The sequence below is a fragment of the Diachasma alloeum genome, unplaced genomic scaffold, assembly GCF_001412515.2.
Source record: "Diachasma alloeum isolate Michigan unplaced genomic scaffold, Dall2.0 Dall_scaffold_00176, whole genome shotgun sequence".
Lineage (NCBI taxonomy): Eukaryota > Metazoa > Arthropoda > Insecta > Hymenoptera > Braconidae > Diachasma > Diachasma alloeum.
In genome coordinates this window covers 2,340,146-2,354,467 of record NW_021680342.1, presented here as the reverse complement: position 1 = coordinate 2,354,467, position 14,322 = coordinate 2,340,146, and the positions used below count along the sequence as shown (strand labels likewise).

The following is a 14,322-nucleotide window of genomic DNA, read 5'->3' as shown; positions in this document are numbered from 1 at the left end:
TAGTTTCCGAGATAATCGCGATAACGAAATCGCCAAAAAATCTTGCCGTACTTTTGGACATTTGTACCAACACCTACACGTCACTAAACAACAATAAAATTCAGAAAAACGTTTCTACCATTTTTTCTGAATAATCTACGACTGTTTTTGAAGCTCTGAATGGTTTGTACTTGGTCTCATTATCATGTACAGTAAATTGTTCCGTTTGTACTGCGATGGGAGTGGAAGTACGGAAGATGAGACGTACCCACATCAAAACTTCACGAACTACATATGGAATCCATTACGATGATTTTACGGTTGATAAAAATGGAATCAGGTGATTTGATTAGAATAATAATAATGATAATAATAATAATAATAATAATAATAATAATAATGAATAATTTTCGTTGGTACAAACGAGTACTAACGATTTAGAAGTTATCTGTATGTTTTCCTGACGTCCTTCATACATTTAAGATTTTAGAAGCGGGTAAAGTATTGAAGGGGTTGATAAATGAAATGGAAAAATATAGTATATACAAGTACTATCCATGCTGAATCCTTCGTCATGAAAATTTTTTCCGTACCTTCATTTCCGACGCTGCACGATTTTTCCAACACATCTTACGTCTAGGGGTGCGGGGTACAAATGAAAATGAATGTATNATGAAATGGAAAAATATAGTATATACAAGTACTATCCATGCTGAATCCTTCGTCATGAAAATTTTTTCCGTACCTTCATTTCCGACGCTGCACGATTTTTCCAACACATCTTACGTCTAGGGGTGCGGGGTACAAATGAAAATGAATGTATTACATTCAGGTACTCACTGAGTACAATCGATACTATAAGAAAGACAATCGATTTATCAAACTTCGACTCCAAGTTCATACAGCTAGTGAAATATTCGAACATTCCGATGGAAAAGTTCCGATTCCAGTATTTCGCGAGTGGAATTCCGTGTTTTTGTAAGTTTGTATGAAAAAATAAAAAGACAGGTCAAAGAAGTGTCAATATTTGAGGGGTAGCTGCACGGTTGAAATTGCGAATCTACCCTTCAGCCCTTAATCCGCGGATTTACGCAGTCCGCGGCCATATTCCGCAGACACATTCAAATTGTCCATATCTTATTGAGTTCTACTCCGGTTATTCTTCGTATTTTAATATCGAGGCAGCTGGAATTCTTAATAAAACTCCCTAGGAATTCAAGACGTGCACGAATCTTCAGATTTTCATTAAGATTTCTTTTTCTCGAATGTCAGTCAATCAGAGTACATTATCCGAGCTCCCCAACTGTTTTATTTCAGAATTTTCCTCACAGCTCTGCATTTGTTTTTTCACCCGAGTAAAGGAAATACACTGAGAAATGTATTAATATAATTCTACCCATCAAATTTGTTTCAAACAAGCGAATGTCCGAGATTTTCATACAAAATCTCACTATAAATTTTGTCTAACACAAATTTGATTGATAAAATTAATGTTACCTCTCAGTGAATTCTAACAAAAACCACACGTGCTAAAAAATTATTGGTTGTTTTCCCCAAAATTCTCTGCAAAGAAAAAATATACAAAATTTTACAGAAAAATTGGACGCATTCTTGCCTATGCAACAAAATTATCGGAAAATAATCGATAATTTTGGAGCACCCGTGTTATTACTATTGAAGATTTATGTTAAATTCGTAAGATAAATACAAATTTTCTCTCAGTTTCGTGATACTGCAGAAAAATTCTCCCAATTGACTGAATATTTCAGCATAAATCTCCAGTTTTCCCGGAAAATGAAAAATTTCATAAAATATTTCATCAAAAATTCCATAAAAATATTTCATAAAAATTTCATATTTCTCGAACAATTTGACAGGAACATTCAGTGTTCTATGAAAATATTGGTCTATTTACTGATAGTTTTGCATGAAAATCTGAAAATTCAAAGACTGTACATAAATTTTCGGATTTCATTTAGAAAAAGCAAATGGAATTTTTCAACACTACTCCAGAAAATGAATGAAACATCCAACACTCCTTCCAACTGAAACAATACGTCGAAGTGCTATAGATTCCAAAGATTGTTTCAAATCGAATCGAACTTCTGTTCTCCTCCGAGCGAAATACCCGAGGATCAATGCTATTTTGAGAATTTTCTTCTAGAGCCGACGAGAACGTTCTCCCGCCTCGATGCTCTGAAACCGGCCCCCGTAAAGAAGCCCGAAAGTGCGATACACTTTCAACTTAATAAAATTAGATCATTGTCTTTATTTTTAAAAATACATCCTCTGCTGCAATTACGAGGCGACACCAGCCCGATGGATCATCGGAGAACTTTCTAAGTTATTTAGAGACACGTAATGCGGATCAATCAATGCCAAAATGAGTGCTGAAGTAGTTATATTGATGTTTCCCGTGAAGCTATGTGTTGAGAAATACTCATACAATAGTGATAGCGCACCGATATCTCATTTCAGCGCCCCTTCTGCGCCCTATCAAGCCAGCTTCCCTCGGGAAAATTGGGGACTCATTTTAATGAATGTTGGGGTGGATTCAACGGAGCCATTCATCGATTTCCTCAGTTGAAAAATGAGATTTTATTTGTTGAATCTAGACGAAACATGTCGAAGTGGCTTTGAAGTTATCGTTTCATAAAACCAGAGAATACTACTTTGAAAAATAAATAGAGTAAAAAAATGTTTCACGATCTTCTACTTCACTGTTAGTAAATTACTCTTGAATATTCAAGTAATTCTCGATTTTCAAGTCCACACGTCACTAAAAAACTTTGAAAATTGTTGAAAATTCAGGCAACAACTTTTATGAATTCTCAATCTATTGAACCTTGAATTGCATATGATGTTCAATTTTCACGATGAGTTTGGAAATTCAAGCTTTCATTGGAAAATCAATGATTGTTTAACATGAAAAACCCAATTTTCTTGGATTTTCAAGATGAATGAGAAATTTTGTGAACACTTTCATTTGAAATTGAATTCAACCTCACAACTCACATTTCAAGAAATTTCTAACAGTGTGCTTTTCATTCGCCATTCATCGACTCTTGCAATAAATCGGAGAATATATTGCTCAATAAATAGAAATTGAGAAATGTTTCACGATCTTCTACTTTTTGTCATGAGCCTTCATCGATTTTCTGAAGTGTGAAATGAGATTTCAGTTGCAAAAGACATGAAACATGTCGTAGTAACCCTGCAAGTCATCATTTCTATGGAACCAGAGAATACTTTTGAAAAGAAAATGCAGTAGAAAGTTTCACGATGCTATTTTTCACGCCGTCCCATTTCAGCCCCTCATTTCCCCTCCCACGCATTCGAAGGTGCATTATAGCTTAATGCACCTCGATACATTATTTCTTTGACTGAAGTGACATAGTTCCAGGTACTCAACAACAGCATTCATCAATCTACGGAAATTGCTCTGATACATATGTTCCTTTGTGCACCCCAACGTTATCGGATTAAAACGGATATCATTGGGAAGGAAAATTATAGCTGTACGCCTCATTTTCCGGTGCTCCACAGAAGTCGAATTGTCTTCTGCGCCGAAATTTTCCGACAATGGAATTTTATTCGTGCCTCGATGAGAGATAGGATACAAAGGCGCGGACTCCCCTTCAGCCGAGGGGTGAATCACCCCTCAACGACCATCTCATCCCGAAAATACTATCTATCCACCTCGACATCTACGACGTACATTTAACGTCCCCCAGTGTCCATAAAGTGCAACCGTAAACACGTAGAAAATACATAACAAGTGCACGGAAAAAGCCATGAGACGTTATCGAAGTGGAAATCTCGACAAGAAATATCATTTATGCATCAAGGTAATCCGTGACTAGCCCAATTAATGTCTCACTTGAGAGCAACATCAATGGGAGTATTCACTGACAACTAGACTGCCATCAGATGATATTCTAATGATAACTTGCGTAATTTTACTTTCGAATGGAAGCTTTGTAATCGTCCATTTTGACGATTTTCTCATTTTAATTGGAAATTATGTACAGTGTTGTGAAACGGAAAGATATGTTTTTTTGGCATTCCGGCCGTTATGACGAAAAATATTGTACGACACACGGCCTAAAAAAACATTTCTAGCTCATATAATTGCAATCTCATGTTTTCCAGAAAAGTTTTCAGGTCTTATGTTGATATGCACTATAGAAGAAAATGTGTCGGGGAGGTTGGGGTAAAATGGACACTTTTGACTTTTTTTAAAAGGTTAATGACGGGTTGAAATGTTGATAAAATTTAATAATTTTTTTCTCAATGCAAAGAACAGTTCTTTCCCTTTGTGATGAGCTCAATTGATGAATTTGTTTCTGAGTTATGAGTAATTAAAACAAAAGTCTAAAGTGTCCATTTTAGCTCACTCTCCCCTATATCCGTATGGATATGCAGATTTTTCACATTTTCTTATAAGTCTTCCCAAAAACGGGGTAAAGTTCGAACTGAGAATAGGAAACTTTTCCTGAAATTTCAACTGAATCGGTTAAGCCGATCTTTTTTCCTCGATATCTCAAAAACTACGCGACTCAATTGAATTTTTTTGGCGTCAAAATATTCCTTATCATAATATTCATCAAATCAAGGCATAATGTCTTCACTTAACCAGGGACAACTTGGTAATAATCAACATTTTTCATTTTTTCGATGAAATCGATGTTTACACGATAACTCTCGAAAAAATTCTGACAGGAAGCTGAAATTTGGTACAATTGTAGTTCTCATGATATTACAGCATGGGATTTTGGTTAGGCGAAATCGGATAATTAGTTCAGGAATGGTCCGACTTAATTTTTCTTTTTTTCAAAATACTCTTGTTTTTTTCATTCATCATGCACTGCATACTTCTTATCATTCGCCATTCCTTCATTTTATTAGCTGAGAAATAAGGTTTTATTTATCTGAAAGAGATCCAAAAAATTCCTAAACTCGCTCTTGCACTCAGCCCTCCATTAAATCAGACAATATTTTGTTAAATAAATAGAACATGAGAAATGCGTCACGATCTTGTACTTTTCGTCATGAGCATCATCGATTTTCCAACTGTAAAATGAGATTTTATTTGCAGACGTGGACATGAAAAGGGCCCACTTTGTCCATATGGAGTAGTCTATATCTTCAATAACATTGATAACATTCCACTCATTCTAAGCCTCAAATAAGCAGATAATATTCCTAATAATGATACCTTAGGAATTTTTTTTCATTCATCATGCACGTTATCTTTATGTTCATGTGCACAGCTCGTAATGGTCGTTCTCGGAGAGCACGTGTGCGTATTTACGGGGGGGGCCCTGAAAAAAATGTCCCCGGAGGTGCTCTCGGAGGTGTTATTTTTTCCCGGTATGAAAACAATCGACTTACCCGTGAAAAGCCAGCATTACGATCGAAGGGATCTCGCCGGGATCTCTCGAAGAATGATTTGTCGTCGTCAAAGTGCTGCTTCATTTTCTGGATGAAATCGTCGTCCTTGTCCCTGGCTTTGTCACCGAATTTTGGTTTCTCACGGAAGTAGTATGACATTGCCGTTCACTCACTTCAGTGGCATACGTTACTTATCGCACTGTAATTTTGATTGATCACTCTTGGTATTATGGTATTTGTTGGAATATAATATAATTTGACTTGTGAATTTCGGGGGAACCAAGATATGATGCGGTACTTGCCCGGATTGACGCGATAGTTTACGTTAATTTTCGACTTGAACTTTATCGTGTCCCGAACGGTGAGATACTGAAGAGACCCGCGCGCCAATCTCCGCCGAGTGCTGTCGGTCGGCGTTCGGTTGTGCTCGGTCAAGTAAATCCCTCCGTGCCGGTTGCCGCGCATGAGCACACAACTGAATAACAGTTGTCACTCTCTCACGTCTTTGAGGATTAATTTCACGGGATGAGAAGGTGACGATTTCGGTCTTTCAAGTTTGTCAGAACCGATGCTTCCCACTTCACTCAATTAACTGCGTGAATTACCGTTGATTTTCGAAATTCCCGTGATGTTGTTGTTGAAGTATTAGTTCGCATTTGAATGAAAATTATTGAGAATTTGAAAAGTCCAGGCAAGCCGGTCAATATTTCTCCATTCTCGATCTATCGCGCATTCAAATAAATGTTATGTCTAATTTTCATCACGCTGTGACGAAAAGTGAACTTTTCGGCACGCTCCGCGTGCCTAAAAGTCCAATTTCTGCCACATTGTGATGAAAAATATTGTTCGTAACTCGTGAAAAAATGTTTTTTAGCTCGTGGGATTATATCACTCGCCTTCGGCTCGTGATATAAACCTCCCACGAGCCAAAAAACACTTTTTTGCACTCGTTACGAAATATACTATTTCACAATGAGTTCGACGATGGATTCAAAATTTGGTGAATGATTTCTTCTCAAATTGAATTCAAATTTGCAACATTGAAAATGCACACGTGTGAGTTATTTAAACTTCGAAACAATTTTAGCGCTCTTCTGTAAATAATAAAATAGGATAAGCACGCAGTAAAAATCGGTGTTAATGTCTCCAGGGTAAAATATTTTGGTCTTAAAATCAAGTCTTTCCAGGAGTTCAATTCACCTTCAGCATTGAGTTTAATTTGGTGCGGACTGAAATGTCATTTTTCACATGATAATGACCATTTTTTGGTTGACACCATGGCGGAATTAATATATTCCGAGCATCCACAATTAAAAATGCTGTGGACTTATTTTCAGTCCGTTTATTGTGGACTCAAAGGTAAAATTCACCCAGAATTTTTTACATATCTGTAGTTTAGGCACTCAATTCTTCAAATAATCATAATATCCTAAATTTCTATAATATTGTTATTGAAGTATGAATTAATTACTTCAATATTCAATGATATTCTAATTTTGGAGTTCATATATTATTAAAAATGATTGAGAATTGAAAAAATTTAAGAAGCTGTTCTTCTGAAGTGAGAATAATTCTCTAATGAAAATACAAATGTATTTAATTTTCTCCCGATGAGTTTTGAAACGAGTTCATCCCAAAGTGAATTGAAATTCTCAAAATGTAAAGATCACGTGCCCCTGTTATTCAAATTTCAAAAAATTCGCAACAGTGTTCTCTAAATAACTATTTCACGAATGTACATTTCACTCAATTAGTTCTATAAATCACCAAACCGTCGCAAATAGAAGCCCCAATCCACCGCTGAGTCGAACCAATCGGCATTAATTCAAAAGTAATTCAATATTGAGCCATTAATCAATGATTTTTTTAAAATGAGTAAATAGCAATGACCTCCACTCCCAAACACCGAGAGTCCCGAACCCGATATCTGCGCCATCTCCCTTCCCTCATCATCACTAAACCCCCGAAGAATATCGTATTTCGCGGCTTCTTCGAACACCCAAACATTTGAAGGAAAACAAAACACATTTGTCCTCGGCCCTATCAACATCGGCTCAGCCCCGTCGAATTCTAACCTGAGACTCGAGGCAGTTGACAAATAATTTCCCAAAGGAACCAACTAAATTAGCACTCCCCCCTGATTTTTTCGACCGCCACTTTTTCCGACACTGAACACGCGGAGCTCAAGACGGAGAGACCGATCGACCGACCAAGGTGAGTTTTTGTTTGCCCGCACGCACGTTCTCCTCCCTTGCCCCCTACTCACCCCAAAATATGGGATTTGGCAGACGAAAATGGACCCCTCAAGGCTGAGCTTCCGATGCATCGTCTGTGACACGGAGACCTCGAGTCTCTGTGCCTTGCACAATCACCAATCGACACACCACACATCGGAGGAGCTATCGCTCTCAATCCTGACCCTTCAGAGTTTCCTCTACCACAAGCATTACTTCCAGTCCCTGGACGCCAAGCCACCGTCCGAAGTCTGCTATTTTTACCCCTTCTGCACCCAATTATTCTCCAGCAAAGGGAAGAATCTGGAGGAGAATTTCAAGACATTCTGCCCCAGTCCCCCCAGACAAGCCGAGCAGCTCTCGCTGAAAAGGGCAGACAGCGTTTCAGAAACGATTCCAGCCCCCCAGAGAGCTCGCACGAAGAGTCCAAGGAAGCAGATGCCACTGAGGCTGCCCCTGACAGCTGCCACTCGTCCAACAATCATCAAGTCCCTGAATTCACTGGCCAAGCAAAGAGAGAGCTCTCTCACTGATGCTGTGTCAAGTCCCTCTGACTCTCACACTGCCTTCATCAGCTCGGCTAATGGCCTGTGCGACGATCTCACCAAGTTGAAGGGAAGCGCCGGTCAATCCAAGATAAAACGTAAACGACTGAACGAGAGAAAGGATCGACCACGTCCAGCCAAGAGGGAGAACAAGCAGAAGGTGCAGAAGCCACCGAGAAAACCGAAGATCGAAAATGTTGGGAGAAAGGTTCAGACTATTCTGCCCAAGATTTCAGCGCCTGGGGACTCAAGGATTGAGACGTTGAACATTTGGGCATCAAAGGGTGAGGAGAGTGTTTCACTCAATACTGTTAACACTTTGACGGGAGTCACGCTCGCGGAGAGTGTGCAACCGATTAAAATTCAGTCGCCAACAGTGCCAGTAGATATAATGAACTGTGAGAATGCTCTGATCTTTGACGCCGAGACTGGCAGCTTCCAGTGGAATCCACTGGTTTTTGTGGAGAAGAAGGGCGAGGAGAATGGCAATGCACCGCAGCAAGGTGATGTACCTGTGTCAGCTCTGCCGAACGGACCGACAGGGGCTCCTGATAATTGTTGAGTAACTTTTTGTTGACTAGATTTTCTACGAGAGTTAATTGTTCTGTAGTAAGGATATTACGATGCTCAAAGATATTTGATAAGGAGTATAACGAAATGTTATCTGTTTTTTTTCTAATTTTTTATTAATAAGTATTGAGAGGGGTGGGGGGATGTATGAAGAGTCGCGCTGTGATTCCATGGGAAGAGAATGAGCAAGTTGTTATTTTGATAATAAATCGGAATTTTTGATATTATTTCGGAGGTTTTCAAAATATGAGGGGACGAGTGTCCTACCTTCATTTTTTATCGATACGTATGAAAAATATTGAAGAGAATTTGGGGTTTTGATACGAAATAAGAATTTTTTGAATGATTTTCTCATTTTTTTATCAATAAGATAACTAAACTGGTTTCGTTTCTCCTCTTATTTCTATGTATTGAGAGAAAAATTACGAGGAGTGCAGTGTTTGAGATTGTGATGCCAGCTAAGCGATCACAATCTGAAACTGAAATCTGAAAATTAAGAAAATTGTTATTTTGATGGTAAATGAAAAATTTCAAAAATTGTTTCAACATTTTTCATTCATTGAGATAACTACAGGCATTTTCTTTCTCATTTTTCAAATTAAAATACGTATGGGGATAGTGAAAATCAATACTGCAAAGTGCCATATTAAAATTCCAAGTGAGTAACTTGTTATTTTTATAATAAATGAAGAAAATTCAATCATCTCCTCATTTTGTATCCAATAAAGATTATATTCGTTAAAAAATATGTAAAGGATGCACTGCGAAGCATGGCTTCATGTGATAAGAACCAAGGTTTTTGTTATTTTGATAAGTAAGAAATTTCGCAATAATATTCTAACTTTTCATCGAAAAGAATAACTGAGCCACTTTCTTTTCTTCCTCCATTTCTAAGTATTAAGAAATACTACATAAGACATGCGCAAAAGTATCACCAACTGCGAAGCAACTTGTTATTTTGATAATAAATAAGAATTTCTCTGATCATTTTTTCGATCTTTATTCAACAATATAACTGAAATACAAACAGACCTCTCTGGAGGGAATGAAAATCATCACAATAGCTATGAAAAAATACTCTCTCGTTCTGGCAAAAATAGGCTGTGTACAGTGGAAGTATTAGATCGTACTGTGCACTCCTGCACCCATAAAAAAGTGATCATTACTTGAACTATACTATGAATAAAAAAGCTATTATCATTCATTGGCCATAGTGAACAATGGGATGTGATTCTAGTAGCAATCCATGGAGTTGACACCATTCTGCTCGTACACAGTCAGTATGTCCTCGAGTACTGAGTCAAAGCAGACTGTGTAGTCCTTCAGCCAGCGTCGCTTCTCCTCGATGTAATGATCGACATCCATATTATTGACTACATTCAGGAATTTCTGTCTCGTTACTTGTGACAATTTCTCCAGAGTCGCCGTTTTCACGGTCTCATCATCTGCGTCCATTCTCATGGAGCTCTGATAGATCGACGCCAGTAGCTCTGCATCGTTCTCCTTGACAATTGCGTCGATTATATCAGCCAGTTTCTCTGGTGAACTCTTCGTTTGGGACGTCGATGGCTGTGTCTGGGGTTTTATGTACGACGAATCGATCGTAGCACTGTCCTTTGGCAATCTACTGTTCTCTACAACTGGCTCGTTGAGTTTGTACTTCAATATGTAGATCTGGAGTTTCTTTATGATATCAGCTGCAGATCTTGAGACTTCGAAGTCACTGTCGTTCTCCAGAGTGACCAGGAGGACCCCAAGACACCTGTGCTTGGCCACATCGTCCAGTGCCTTGTTGAGTCGACGTTTGATCTCAGTTTCATTGAGTGTAACTATCTTCCTGTGCTCCTTGGAGAATGTGACATTTGGGAAGGAACCGTCCAGCATTCCCTGATCAGTGAAGTGTGACTTTATGAAGTGTTTCCAGAAATTGAGAGCATTCACTTTGACCTCCCAATGGAGATCCAGAACTGCAGCCTCGGTCATTGCAGTACTCATTAAATCAATAGTAGACTTTGGCCATTTTCTGTACACGTAGAGTTCTTTTATCAAATCAACAGCCTCTCTCCTCACAATTGCCTCACTCTCCTTTTTGAATAGATTTATGAATTTTTCTGGGAGATCCATTTTTGACAGGCTGTGATCCCACAGTTTATTTATTCTAATTGTTGTAGCGATGAATTTAACTGCAGATGCTCGGACGTAGCTCTCACCGTCCATCAGGGCGACATCAGTGATCAGGGGTAGGAAATCATTGGTGAGTAGGAGTTCTTGGAATGCTGGGTATTTATCCTCGGATATCGCTGCTATTGTGATCAGGACCTCCAAGACACTGTCACGAACTTCCCAGTTGGGGTCGTGCAACCGTTTGAAGAGGGTCAGGCCAATTCCACGCATGCCACTGTCTGATTCTACCAGCAATGCTAGGTTTGGGGGCATGAAGTTCTGGATGGCGAGTTTGCAGAGCTGGAGAGCCTTCACACACAGCTGGAATTTCATATTTCAGAGCAGTTAACAATTTATTTATGATCACTTTTTAATTAAGATTTGGAATTAATATACTACTTACACTTGGCAGAGTTCCTGTATGATTCAAGATCTCTTGTGCTAGTGCGAGGAGACATATTGTTTCAACACAGTCCTGCCATTTGAACTGAAACTTTTGTGTGAGGACTGCTAATCCGTGGAGCAATGTCGACAGCAGTACAGGATTGTCGACAACTGGGTCTCCATTGAATATAGAGTTGGGTGTGGGTTTTCGTTTTTTATCGTTTGGGGACTCTTGGAAACCATGGGCATGTGACTTCTCCATAATTGAACAGATTTTCTCCTTTGGTATGTAATTTTTAAGAACGTAACACATGCTTTGGAAGGCAATGACAGCCACCTCCTGAAAATTAAGATAAGAAATTTATGAAAATTAATTGATGGAATTAATTAAATGTTGAGTTAGTTCAATTTAATCCTGCCATTAAAACAAATAATTAAATATTAAAAATTACGTCTTCAGAGTGAAGATAACTGAGTGTCATTTGTTTCATTCTCTCCATTCTCAACAATTAGAGAACGTTAATTCATTGGAAACTTAATGCCCTCGATCACTCACCCTCCCAATAACATCAATAGTTTCAAGAATCATCTCAATCGAGGATTTGCAAATCTGTTCAACTGGTAAACTCTCCCTCAACATGACGTCTTTGATGAGATAGCTGAGCCTCTGGACTGGTTGGCATGTGACATCATATAATTTATCAACGAACATTTCGAAGAACTCGTGCTTCATATTATTGTGTCTCATGGTTGTCCCCAGAGGTGTTATCTGTTGAAACCAGCATTAAAAATTGAATGGTAATTCATGTCAAAAAAGAGTCCTGATAATTTCATTAAAAAACTGGGAGAACTGACCATCAGCGTCATCGCTTGATACTCGAATTGATGTTCAAAGGACGACTTTATCTCTTTCATATCATTCAGTTTCCTCCAGTACAGCAGGGTCATCTTCTGGAGTCCCACAATCTCAACAATATATTTCTTCTCAATCAAAAGTGTCTGAATATAGCAAAATCGTTCACTGAATTTTGCCCACGTTTCTTCATCAATCAGTGGTCCATCCTTTCTGGCTCCAATTTTGATTATTTGAAAGGAGATGAGGGCCCACAGCTTGAGGATATGCTGGAGGAACTTTGTGCTTATACAGGCCTCAGTCAGTGCCTTCAAACGATCCTCCAGATCCACGAGCTCCTCAAACATGTCTGCTATCTCATTCTCTAGACCCGTGAACATTGTGTTTTCGATTATACTCGTTATTAAATCCAGTGTGGTGCAGAGGAGTGCATTTTGGTCCAAGTAGAGTTCCTCTAGAGCTGCGTGGAGCTGAGAGTTCCCTGAATATTTGATCAGTGGCTCGGACACTGCTAAAATCACATCCTTGCAGAATTCTTTGTTTTGAGATTCCTTATTAAGTACTGTATGAATAAATCGATGGCTTTCTCTTGTCACGTACATTGTGTGGTTCAATTGAGCGAACTTTACCATGTCCCTCCAGAGGCCTGGAACACGAATTTTTATTAATTCAAAATTTATTATTTCGTAGCCACAGATTCTCAGACAAGTCTTGTTTCAACGAAAAAAATCTCAAGTTAACAGTTATTTTAAAACATTGTTTCATTTGAATTTGAAAGTTTCAAACATGGATAATCGTTTTGTTTTCAATAACAACGAAATATCTGGCTCTAGTAGCAGATCATTCACACGAGATGATGGCCTTTCAGGATGAAAATATCTTTCTTAAAAAAAAGTTCGTCAAGAACTATTTAGTTCTCTACATTACTATTCTGTTTATTTAGTCTTCAATTTCAATGCTTTGTATTTTCTCAATTTATTTTCTCTTATTAACACATTCTATTGGCTTGTTGTATTGATAAAAAACTATCAAAAGGGAGGGGTACTCAAAATTGTCAGAGTAAAATTCAAGGTATTTTTTCAGGATTTCAAAGGTAATTTGCTTCGATTTTATTGCATTGATTTTACCTCACCCTGTCCTACCTCAATTAAAAATTGTTGTTATTTACAAACCCTTTGATATCACCCAACGTCTTCCAATTTTATGAGAGATAACGTCCACCAGCATTGACGTGTATGCCATTTTAACAGACGCTGAGACATCACTCTTCTGCAACTGGAAAATTGCTGACAGTTTTTCAAAGACATTTCCACTCTCAAGATAATCAAAATCATTTTCATCCTGCGAAAGTATCCCAATGAGTTTGATGGTGAAGACAGTTACAGCTTGGCAAGGTTTAACTTCTCCACTGCTCCAGACCTCCAGAGCCTCAACAATCCATTTTTTTAACAAAGTTCGACGATCGTTGCTGTCTTGATCGCCTAATAATTCACGTTTTCATGAGATTGACGCCTAAATTATATTATTTAAACGACAAAAGGTCATGCAGAAGCTAATGCTGGCGGGTCTTTGAGGTTATAAAGCCCCCCAACATGGGTCAAACGATTTTCATATCATTCCGCTGAAAGTACAACTCAAACTTACATTTCTGTTGATTCGAGATGTGCGTTAACAACAGATCTAAATACGTGGTTGACACGACATTGTAATCCGGCAGTAAAAATAGCCTCAGAACTTTTAACAATTTCTCGTCGTCTCTTTGTGTTGACATAGTGTTTATAATTATCTCTAATGACAGGTAAATACGATTACATTGGAGGATCTCATGCGAAACATCACCCTTTGGAAATATCCAGAAGTGCAATTGCAACTTCAATTTACTTCAATTATCCGCCGGATAAACTGAGTAGTCTGATGATTTATTGAACGCACTGTACACCGCCTGTGGAGTGTTATCACGCCAATCATAAATACGAGTTCAATAAATACAGTGTTTTATTCTCGAATCATCGTGTAAAACACGAGGCAAGACAAACGCGGCTTCACCACATACTGAAGTGCCATCAGTTGAGCAGTTGTAAAAATGGTAAACTTCGAAATAAACTTCGGGGAATAAAAAAAATGAGAATAATCCCGCCATCTTTCACCGTGCCGCGGCACTAAACATGTCGACTGGTAAGACATTTCCTGAAGATATCTC

The 14,322-nt window shown here is 38.3% G+C and overlaps 3 protein-coding genes across 3 annotated transcripts in view; 1 reads left to right on the top strand and 2 right to left on the bottom strand.

The window, feature by feature from the left end:
* Positions 1 to 5,738, bottom strand: part of LOC107044361 (BAG domain-containing protein Samui) — a 23,251-nt gene extending 17,513 nt beyond the window's left edge. The window contains exon 1 of the mRNA XM_015266244.1: positions 5,374 to 5,738. Within this exon, the coding sequence (XP_015121730.1) occupies positions 5,374 to 5,532 (159 nt within the window). The 5' untranslated portion in view covers positions 5,533 to 5,738. The remainder of the gene's footprint in view (positions 1 to 5,373) is intronic.
* Positions 5,739 to 7,358: 1,620 nt separating this feature from the next.
* On the top strand, positions 7,359 to 9,696 carry LOC107044087. Its single transcript, XM_015265870.2, has 2 exons — positions 7,359 to 7,587; positions 7,662 to 9,696. Exon 2 carries the CDS (start codon positions 7,668 to 7,670, stop codon positions 8,712 to 8,714), a length of 1,047 nt encoding a protein of 348 aa, XP_015121356.1. The 5' UTR covers positions 7,359 to 7,587; positions 7,662 to 7,667; the 3' UTR covers positions 8,715 to 9,696.
* A 10-nt stretch (positions 9,697 to 9,706) lies between these two features.
* LOC107043881 lies at positions 9,707 to 14,303 on the bottom strand. The gene is made up of 6 exons (XM_015265595.1): positions 13,767 to 14,303; positions 13,295 to 13,603; positions 12,125 to 12,768; positions 11,826 to 12,038; positions 11,289 to 11,609; positions 9,707 to 11,206 (listed from the first exon to the last, which is right to left on the bottom strand). Exons 1-6 carry the CDS (start codon positions 13,891 to 13,893, stop codon positions 9,956 to 9,958), a joined length of 2,865 nt encoding a protein of 954 aa, XP_015121081.1. The 5' UTR covers positions 13,894 to 14,303; the 3' UTR covers positions 9,707 to 9,955.
* Between the last annotated feature and the right edge of the window lie 19 nt (positions 14,304 to 14,322).